Raw genomic sequence first — 10884 nt, 5'->3', positions numbered from 1 at the left:
AAACTGCTTGAAATGCTTCCTAATCGAAAACAATGAAGTTACCATGACTTTGGAAAACCTCAGAAAGTTTTGAGAATTCAATCAGCCACTCGACCTTACAACTTTCAACTCAATTGCTGTTGCTTTTCTTCTTTCAAAGGAATAGAGACCAAAAAAAAAAAAAAAAAGCCGAAGGTATTTCCTGTGCTTTGGTTCACCTGTTCACATGGACTTCTCCCCCGGCCCGTGGGGAAAAGGTCTTATTATCTGACACTGCCGGTTGCTTTTACAGCCTTTTATTCACGCACGCCCCGACAGGAAGCAGTCTGCAACGGGCGCTTTTTATACCTGATTTTCACACCTTCTCAGAATGAGAAGTGATGACTTTTACTTAATGAGCAAAGTAGAATAGGGCCCTTCATGGCTTCAGAACAATAATAATCACAGCTACATTGCAGAGCGCTTACGGAGGTCCAGGCAGCATGCGAAGTGCTTCCCAGGCATTACGCCATCGCCATGGCAACCCTCGAAGGAAAGGACCACTGTAATCGCATCTGAAGGTGAGGAAACATTACTCTCGATAATAATAGGATAAGCTCGTAAGTGTTACTGAGCTGCTACAATGAGCCAAGCACGGCCTGAGTGCTCTTCATAGGCCACTTCACTCGATCCCCACAAATGTGCTGGATGAAGGTGGTGTTATCAACTCCAGTTTGCACAGTACCTGAGGGCTGCAGACGGTAAGCGTTCATGCAAAGTCAGGATTGATGAACGGCAGAGTCAGGATGAAAACCCAGGGTTATCTGCATCGGGGCCCAAGGCCTCCCTCCTCTCTGGTCTCAATAGAACGTCACCTAGTTAATTAAGATGCCAAAAGTTGTCAAGGAAACTACTATGGTCACAAAAAACCTACATACTGCAGGATTTCAGTTAAGAGGGCATGTGGGGTCAGGCAACCCTGAAGTGACAGATCAGTTGTGGTCGGGGCTGGACTGGGGGAGGGCATTGGGTGCTAAGGGTACAAGGGACCTTTCTGAGCCAGTGGAAATACCCTGCACCGTGATTTGGTGCTGGTTACATGGCGGTACGCATTCGTCAAGACAAAATTAATTGTAGATTTACAAAAATAGGTGAATATTAATATATGTAAATTATACCTGGGCAAGGCTCTTTTTTTTTTAATATAGCACACATAAGCTCCAATTTAGCTTAGAATTTCAGTTCAAAAAACAGAGTTAATGAGCAAAATAAGACATGACCTCCGACCTCAGGATCTCAGCATCAAATGAAAGAATGGTCTGAGGCATCTATAAACATGAGTGAGCACAGGACGGGCTCGGACGTGAGGCCTGTGCAAGGCACGGGGCTTGTCCTCAGAAGGGCCACATGCTTGGGTTAGTGTTGCCACCTCGTTTTTGTTTTTGTTTTTTTAATTGTGGTAAAATATACATACATAACACAATTTGCCACTTTAAATGTACGATGCAGTGAGATTAAGCACATTCACACTGCTGTGAAACCATCCCCACCATCCATGTCCAGAGCCTTCTTGCCGCCCCCAACCCCTGGAACTGAAACCCTCGCATTAAACACCACCTCCCCACTCGGCCGCTGGCACACACCGCACAGCATGCTCCGAGCCTCATCGGAAACCTCGATCCAGCCGGGAGAAGCCCTAAGCAGAGGGCCCACCTCGGGAATTCCAAACTACAGAACTGTGAGGTGATAAACAGGCGTGGTTTTAAACCCTAAGCATGTGAAAATCTGTCTTACAGCAATAGGAAGATAATACAAATGCTGTCTGCCAGCGGAGACAATCTGCGATCCCGCACTGAACTGATGCCATCTCAGTCATAAAGAAAGAAGCTAGCTGCCTCGGGTAGCTTACGCAGCATGGTCACGAAGGAACAAACATCACCCTCAGACTGAGGGGCGCAGATTCCCACCGTGGCGGGAAACACTGAGATGTATGCTACCTAACACGGCAGAGCCAGTCCTCACGAACCGGCCTCTGCCATGTGTACACTGACAGGCAGTACTTTGACATTTGTCCCACTAAATCCAGAACTGTTTCAGCCATCACATCTTTAAATGCTTTTTCTGCCCTCGTCCACTCCTCACTCTTTCTGCAACTGTAATTATACGTGTGTTGGACCTTTTGGTATTCGTGCTGTCCAATAGGTCACTCGTACTCTATGCCCACTCTGTCTCCGTCTCTCTGTGTCACACACACACTCACACACACACACACACGCGCGTGCAATCTTCAGTAGCATCTTTTCTTACTGTTCTTTCCTTCGGTAGCGTCCAATTCCCTATGAATCCCAACTAGTAAAATTTCCATTTGAAGTAGTATCATTTTTTTTCTTTGCTACAAGCTCAATTTGGTTCATTTTTTATGTCAACTGCTTCTCTCCCCATTACAGTGATATAGTCCCTTAAATTCTTGAACTTAAAGGGAAAATACTTTCTAATAGCTCTTTCAAAAACCCTTCCTTGCTACTGTTATCACCTCTGTCATTTACAGATCTCTTTCTATTAACCGTGATTTCTCCTGGGTAAGCTCATACCTTCACACTTCTAATGTCTAGTAAGCTTTGTCTGGATGCCAGATATTTTTAATTTTATATTATTGCTTGCTGGATTTTGTTGTAGTCTATTAAAAAATGTTGAACTTCATTCTGTCAGTCAAACTGCTCGTGGGACAACTTGATTCTTTCAAGAATCGTTTTTTAAAATGTTGTAAAGTAGCCTTTACTCTAGGGAGAGTTTAGCATTCTTCCAAGTCCTGAGCCTTCTAGAAGCTCTACCGCGTTCACCGTACGTTTAGTGAGGTCTCTGCATTCTGGAGGTTGGGGAACTTGAATGACCTGTGACCATTAGTGAGCTCTGAGGAGTGTCCACCTCGCAGCTCACCCCGGTAACGGTTCCTTCCTGGCCAGTTCTTTGGCCTCGCGACATTTCACAGCACAGGTTCAAGGGAACCTGGACCGCACTCCTAGAGCTCGTTCTCTGCTTGGCTCCCTCCTCTCAGGAGCTACGCCCTGCAAATTCCAACTGCAATTCTAGAGACTACTGGGTTCTATTTAGGTTCTCCCCTCCCGTGCCACCATCCAGAAACCGCCATTCCTTCTGCCTAAGATGTCTCACTCTCCCTGCTAGACTTGAAAACCTCCCACTCTTCCACGAAGAACGCGCCCAGATGTCTCCTTCCCTGTGCAGTCTTACTGAGTGTTCTGGGTCTGCGGCTTGTTGTAGACAGCCCAACTTGGCGCTCATTGAAACAGCGTGATCCCCATGAGAAAAAAAAAGAGAAGCAGGGACAGAAAGCTCTGTGTCCTCTGCACCTAGCACAGTTCCTGGCACATAGTAGGTCCCTGATACGTATTTTCTTAACCAAGCCAGCCGCACCTGTCTACTTCGATCCATCGGCTCCACTAGAGCAGAAAGAGAACCTGGGACAGTGAAAACAGTGGGTGACGAGAACACAGATGGGACCTGGGACCTAGGACCCAGGAGGCGGTGCTTAGCGAAAGCCATAGGAGGAAGGACGGGGAGCGGAAGGAGAGAGAACGCGGGAGGGGCTCTGCTCCTGTCTCTCACCACTTCATTCTGGATGTCAGCTCTCCAGTCCCCTGTGGTCCCAGCTGTCGCACTGGGACAAAGGCTCCTTGCCCAGCCGGCTGCCCCAGCACCACGCCAGGAGCACAGCCTCGGAGTAGGACATAACCAAGGCAGGACTCTCCCTCTGCCACTTCCATCTGTGTCCCTGGGCAGCCTGTGTCACCCGTCCGGGCCTCACAGGATTTTCTCTTTGGAAAAATCGGGCTCACGGGCCTCCAGATGCGGGGAGGATCAATGAGGCAATTCAGAAGCCAGTCCCTTTTCTGACATCTCGGCCTCTCAACTCCTCGCACACGCTGGTCGGCCCTCGCCACGGCCGTCTCTGATCACGTGTCCCCTCCCCACCCCCGCGCCCCTCGCTCCAGCTTCCTTCGCTCAGGCAGTTCGCTCGAGCTTCTGTGTCCTTTTCTCCTGGGTTTATGTGGTTGGAAAATATTGCTCTGGAACTTCCAGATCGGGGTGCCAGGCCTGCATCAGAACCACATAGTTCTCACGTTAAAAACATAGATTTCTGGACCCCGCCCTTCCCAGAGCCTAGGGCTCTGCATACGTCGTAGAGAGCTCTCCCAAGGGTTCTTCAGGACACCAAGGTGTGAGGCCACTAGATGCTTTATGAGGTGCTAAAACCCCATTAGGTCCTTGTAGGGGTCCCACGGAGGGTGCGCCTCACATGGACAATGCCCGTCAGTGCTCGCCTTTGCCCCGTCTCTATTGGGCAGGGTCCGGATGTGTAAGGGCTCACATTGTCAACAGTCTCTTGTCGCAGGTGGGATCTGCAGCTGACGACGGGACAGGCTGGGCTCAGTGAAAACTCTGCATTCCGTTCGGGGCCGATTTGGTGACCGATCTCTGAGCTTCTTGGAGAATGGAGATTACCCCGAGAGCACAAAGGGTCATAAGTCCCTGTCGCTTGGCACTTTGAGTGTGAGGGAGGAGGGGAAGGAGTGTTCGTCCTAATTTAGTCAGGACTGCTTGCACAGGGGCAGTGTCCTTAAAGCACTGGTCACAATTATCCTGGGCCCGGGGGACCAAGTCCTCTGGCCGTGGCTCTGTGGCAGGGTTGGACATGGCAGAAAGATGCATATCGGAACTTGAACACCAGTGACAAGTGACTTTTATGGAACGCTGCCTCGATGCCCGGCCAGTGGCTCAGCCCTTTGTATAGATTATGTTCCTAATCTTCCCAACGACCCTACAGGGTAGATATGATGAACACAGATGAGGACAGGAAGGCTCCAAGAGGTCAAGAGACTCTCCAAGGTCACTCAGTGAGCTCTTAGTCACACCACCACCTGCTACCTATCCTCTCCCCGCCCTTGGTTGGGTTGCAATGAGGACATCGTCCCTCGACCCGATTTCCTGACAGGAGCTGGCTGAAATGATGCCAGCTCGATCTCATGAAACTCGGCTGCAAACATTCTGGATCAATTCACATGCGACTTATAATAAGTCACAGTGCGGTGAACTCGGAGACCCCAGTGACCAGCTGGGAGACCTGAGGCCACAGAATGAATTCCGTGCCTCTGGCCCCTGCACCTCGCCAGAGCTGGCCCCACGACAGCCAGCCTGGCATCGGCCGGCGCAGGGAAGGGCCGGAAAAGCACCGTGAGCTGACGGCATGGACGCCCAAGCGTTATTTCATCTTTCGTCCCTGTATTTCCCTCGGCCTGCACGCGGCCGGACGCCTGCAGCCCTTGTCAATGCAGGTGAGTGGCCGAGGCTTCTAGGAGGAGTCCCAGGCACGAGGCAGGTCCCAGGCACGAGCAGGGGCTCCTGACCTGTTTGCTGAGTGGCAAAGCGAATTGAAAATTTTATCGTCCTTTGTAAAATGGCCTTTTCTCAGCCCCCCGCGCCCTGGAGGGCTCGGCGCCTTCACGGCACAGCCAGCACCTCCAGGAAAAGCATCGCTTGGTGGCCAAGACTTCGGGAAGAAAACTGCGGCCGGGATCTGGCTCAATCTCTTGTGCTCGGTTTGGGAACAGGTACGTCGTACTGCACGTCTGATAACTTCAAGAAGAAAAGGGACCTTATTTTACCTCGCGTTTGGCCCCAGTGACTTCTTTATTCCCTAAATAAAGTTACCTTGAAGCCCGAGCAACGTAACATTTGAGTGCTTTTCTTTCATATGATTTAAGGCTCACTCCAAGCACTGGAAAAACGCTCATCAAAGCCCAGAGTGGTGTTTCTCGACCCCGGGGGGACATCACAACCCCCTACTTGTGGTCCCATGAAGTAGCCAGACAAAAGCTGTGAAGCTATTGTTTGCAGATTATGGACAAGAAGCAATGCAGGGCTGTGAGCCCGGAGGGGAAGGACATGAGCCACGTGAACCCTGCGCTTGTCCCCACTGGATAGCAGTTTCCAGGCTGCATACCAGGAAGGGGACACGGGAGAGAGCCCAGGTCTCCCTGAGTAGAGAAGGCAGAGGTCAGGGTTCGGAGAGGCTGAGGCAGCGGGCGTTTGCAGGGCCAAACGCCGGAGACGAGAGGACGCAGAGTCCTGGCAACCTGCCGGGTCCGCCCCGAGCCCCGGCTGAACACCGATCTGCCCGAGCTTGAGAGGAAAACTGCCTGAAGCCAGGAGAGTCAGTGGGACACTCCCAGGACCCCACCCAGAGCTGGGAACAGTTCAGATTCCCGCTGGCCCTGGGCAAAGGTCTCATGTATAAGCAGCTTTAAGTAGAGGGTCACACCCCAAGAGTGGGGGCAACCAGCCCTGGATCGGGGATTTTCAGCCTCCACACATGGACATTTCGGGCTGGCCGATTCTGTGCTGTTGGGGGCAGAGGGCGGTCTGGGGCACTGGAGACTATTAAGCAGCATCCCTGGCCTCCGCCCAGCAGGTACCAGTAGCATCTTCCCTGAGCGTCACAACCAAAATCCCTCCAGATAGTCCCAAATATCCCCTGGGGGTAAAATCACCCCTGAGTGAGAACCACTGCCCCAAAGTCTTCTGAAAAGTCTCAGAGGGATCAAACTTTTCAAGTGACAGCTTCAGCCCAAAGGAAGTTCAAGGCTCATTAAAGGAATGACACCCAACAGCCACTCTGGGTCACAGTGGCCTTGGCTGGGCTCTGGGCATGTGTGGTTTTTAAAAGTTCACCACGAGGAAACAACCCAAACACCCATCGACAGATGGACAACTAAACAAACAAAGAAAATGTAATTTTTACAGACAGTGAAATATTATTCAGCCTTAAAGAGGAGGAAGTCCTTTCATTTGTGACAAGACGGATGAAAGCAGAGGACATTATGCTAAGTGAAATAAAGACAAATGCATGATGCCACTTAGGCGAGGTATCCAGACCAGCCGCACTCACAGAAGCAGAGCAGAGCACCGTGGCTGCCGGGGGCAGGGAGGTGGGGACGTGGGGGCTGTGGCTCGATGGGACAAAGCCTCGGTTATGCGGGCTGAGGCCCCTCCAGGACCCGGCCGTACGAGATGGCGCTGTGCACCTTAAAATACACACAGAGGCTAGATCTCGTGCCGGACGTTCTTCCCACCAAAACCAGACAGAAGCACAGCCCCCCGAGGAGCACTAGGAAGGGCTGAGGGGCGGTGACGATCGGAGGTCTGGAACGCTGACTGCGCTGGTGGCGTCACGGCTGTGTGTATACGTCCAGACCCGTCGGGGTGTACCGATTAAATATGTGACATTTTTTGTGCATTCAACATAATTTAAAAAATAAAGGTTTGCCACGATTCTTATATTCAGCCAGAACTGAGCACCACTAGCTAAATACAAAAAAAAAAAAAAAAAAAGAAAGAAAGAAAGAAAGAAAAATGATGAAAATGACAGAAGCTCTGTGAACTCTTGAGAGGCATGGCCGAATAGCAGATACCAAACGCAGAAGCTTTCCCTGGCTCCTCTCATGATGAAATAAATGTGTTAGAAACTGTCAGCTGTTGGGAGGTGGACGGGCGGGGCTCGGCTGCGCGCCCCAGCCTGTGCCTAGCATCGGAAAGGCCCCCAGTCAACCGGGAGGCGCCCACTCACGATCAGACCCCGGGAGGTGCGAGCCCGGCTCTGAATCCCCCACGATTTCCCTTCCCGGCGCCAGCGAAACCGTCCGTGCTCTCCTAGGCATCTCAGAATCTGGCCGCGCTTGCAGGGTCGGCTGTAGCCAGAACTGAAATCCAGGTCCATCTCATTGCCCAGTTACGGCTATTTCGATGTCTGAAATTTATCGGATGTGCATGCAGGGGGAGAAGGGCCCTCAGCATACTGATTTTAACAATTGGAGGCACTTCAAAGGCAGTGGGGATCGAGGCTTTGCAAACAGAATCTGCAGCACCTTTACCACCATTGGCCCCCAGTCCTAGCTACCTTCCAGCACGACAGGTCAGCTCACCTCTCCTATTAGTGTGAGTGAAGGGACGCATGCGGCTGGACCCGCCCTGAGCCAGGGTGAGGCTGGGTCACTGCTTGTCTCAGATGAGAAGTGGCTTCTTCTCCACATGCTAACAGCTCAGGACCAACACCACAGTGTTAGAAAAATGCCAGTCTTGGACCTTGAACTCCACTCAGGCAGACGTGTAGGTCTCACGAGCAGAGCTTGAGATTCATGAAGACTTTATGGAAACAAAATTTCCCAAACTCACTTTCACTGAAGAACCAGCCGGCTGCTTTCATCGAGCACCCCTGGGCTTCTGGTTCGCACTGGCGACCTTGCTCATTTCTCGCCCCATCGAGTACCTGATGGGCAAAGCCCCGGCAGGTTAACCACTGGCCTCAGAGCCTTCAGGAGAGAAGGGGTCACTGGGCCACGTCTAACAGGACCCATGGGCCGTTAATTGGGCTCGCTCATCAGTTCAGCTTGGAAATTGAGCGAGAAAGTTGCCTTTTTTCCTGGGTTTACTAATCTAAATGGTGCTGGCGAGCCCTAGGGGGAACCATCTGCACCGTTCGACAGATGTGGAATATTTTAAAGTCCGAAATGCTTGCTACGAAAGGAGAGGGATAGGGAGCGCGGATCCCATCCGATGGTTTTGAACTTGACCTGCCCCGAGCAGACGCAGCCGGCCCTGCCTGGACCAAGTCTCAGGTCCCAGCGAGGACCATCCAGATGACCAGTCTGGTTGTTGTGGGATGGGTCTCAGACTCATTGTGACAGAGGTCTTCAGACTTCCGGTGACATTTGGGCAGCAGGCTCACAACCCCTACTGTTGCTTGTCACCGGTAACTGCCGGGAGAAGATGACACACAAGTCGTCGCTGTGACCGTCAGTAGACTTGAAGGGCATCTCCCGCAAAGATGCCCTTTTCCACCCTGTTCTCTCCGATGTTGCTTTGGAAATAAACGAAGTTTCATGCATGAAAAAAAAGAAGGAAAGAAAAAACAAGGGTACAAGAGCTGCTCTCTGCCAGTTAGGGTTTAAAACGGAAGTGCACCCTTCGTGGAATGCAAGAGGATGTAATTCAACGAGTTTTCCTCTCTCTGGAGGACTGAAAAATAACCTCGATGAAAATGATGCGATGATAAAATTCTGTCCCCATCCTATTAATTCCCTGTGAATAATAACATCTCTGGTTTCCTTCACTTATATTCTAATTGCATACCTTTTGCTCTGGTTGATTGGGCAATGAACTAATGAACAACTATTACTGAATTTAATGAACACCATTATTTTCGTGGCCTTTCTCTCTCTGTTGTGAACGCGGAAATTCACACCCCCAGGGCTGGAGCTGGAAGAAGCCTGCCTTGAACCCTGTAGAACAGGTTCTGTGTTGCTCTGGAATAAGGAAGCCAGTGTGGGGAATGCCAGCATTCAGGGAGCCTCTCCTCATAATGGTGTTCGTGTTCGGAAAGGTCACCTTTTCATAAAACATCAGCAACTCGCATGTTGCCTTTATCCAAAAGGATGGGTTAGTGAGCCATATAGGAGTCGATTACAATGTCATTCATAATTTATTCCATGTACAATGAAGAGATGATCAGATTTCACGTGTGTTTACTTTCTGATAACTGCTTGTGGCTTGTACTAGTTACAAAATGCAAATGTTTCTGAGTAATTTGTTTACTTCACTTTGACATTCTAAAGCCCTGAAGTTATCCTTTTCCCCCACAAAAGTAGTCTCTGCTTGAAAACCTGAGCTCGCCCTCAAAAAATAAAAGGCCATTCGACTAGCCTAACATAAATCATTCTATTTTAACTCGATCGAGGCCAGTCAGAGCTAGTCCCCTGCCTGACACATCAAGAAACAAATCGGAATTTGTTTTGAAAGACAGATGACTGGAAATTTACAGCACGAAGTCTATTTAACTCACAGAAATGTACTGCAGTTCCTACATGCGGCTGCAAATTATCCAGCTCTTCGGAGCACTAATAAATGTTTGCCCGTATTTCGAAAACTGAAATAAAGCGACCAGAGAGAGTCTTTTCTGAACCCCTGGGGGAAACTAAAACAGATGACGAACTTGTCACTCTAGAGCGACCATGTGAATGAACTGCCGGCCGACACCCTCCGCCCTGCCCCGGTACCCACGTACCTCGTATCGGCTGGCCGTCTGCTCGGCTGTCTTCAGGCCTTGGTACATATGGACGACACAAACTTTGGCTCTTCTCTGGGACGGAAACCAGTTCCTCTTCACGAAATCCATGACCATCACGTGGTTTTTCAACTCGGTACTGAACGTTCTGATCTGGAAGGTCGGGGGGTGCACGGCCACTCCCGCGTGGCGGGTGGCACGCCCGTCCCGACGGGGTTCTGTAGGAATTCCAGGCTGCTGCATGATACTCGCGGTCTTGTGACTTCGGCTCACGAGTCTGGCAGACACGATTTTCTTTGTTTAGTCCAGGTATCGAGTGCGGTGGTGGGGAGGCTCGGGGAGCGCCCCGGCTCCGACCTCTCCCGGGGTTTTCCGGCTGCAGAGTCCCTTGTTCCCGTACCCCAGCTGCAAAGTATGCAGGACGGGTAGGTGGAACTGGGAAGGTGACCTTCACGCGCCATGTAAAGACTCCTTGCTGCTGGCCATCCGCCTGCAGAGCTTCCGCCTGTGTCCTCCGACCACTCACCGTCCTCTCTGATTTCAAAGCTACCTTTCTCCTGACCGCCGCATTCAAGGCCCGAGCACAGAACGGCCCGGGTACCGCGAGGCTCAGGCTCCGTGTGTTCTCAGTCCCCGGCCCTCAGACCCGAATAAATTATTCACGGGACTCTGTACAAAAGACCCGAGAGTGATAATTGCTGCTTTTTTACAATTCCTGCTTTTTCTTGCCAGGAACAAGAGCCGACTTTTAGGACACAAAGAATGACCTCAGCCCCAGAGAAGATAAGAAA

General features: G+C 50.9%; 1 protein-coding gene across 2 annotated transcripts in view; it reads right to left on the bottom strand.

Annotated features, from left to right (window-relative positions):
* CUNH10orf90 (chromosome unknown C10orf90 homolog) overlaps positions 1 to 10336 on the bottom strand; it is a 181023-nt gene extending 170687 nt beyond the window's left edge. For both annotated transcript variants that reach the window (XM_025047552.1, XM_025047553.1), the window contains exon 1: positions 10094 to 10336. In XM_025047552.1, the coding sequence (XP_024903320.1) occupies positions 10094 to 10336 (243 nt within the window). The remainder of the gene's footprint in view (positions 1 to 10093) is intronic.
* Between the last annotated feature and the right edge of the window lie 548 nt (positions 10337 to 10884).

Source organism: Pteropus alecto, unplaced genomic scaffold (genome assembly GCF_000325575.1).
Source record: "Pteropus alecto unplaced genomic scaffold, ASM32557v1 scaffold74, whole genome shotgun sequence".
Classification (NCBI taxonomy): Eukaryota; Metazoa; Chordata; class Mammalia; order Chiroptera; family Pteropodidae; genus Pteropus; species Pteropus alecto.
Note: the sequence above shows the minus strand (reverse complement) of the source record. Positions and strands in the feature narration are given on the sequence as shown.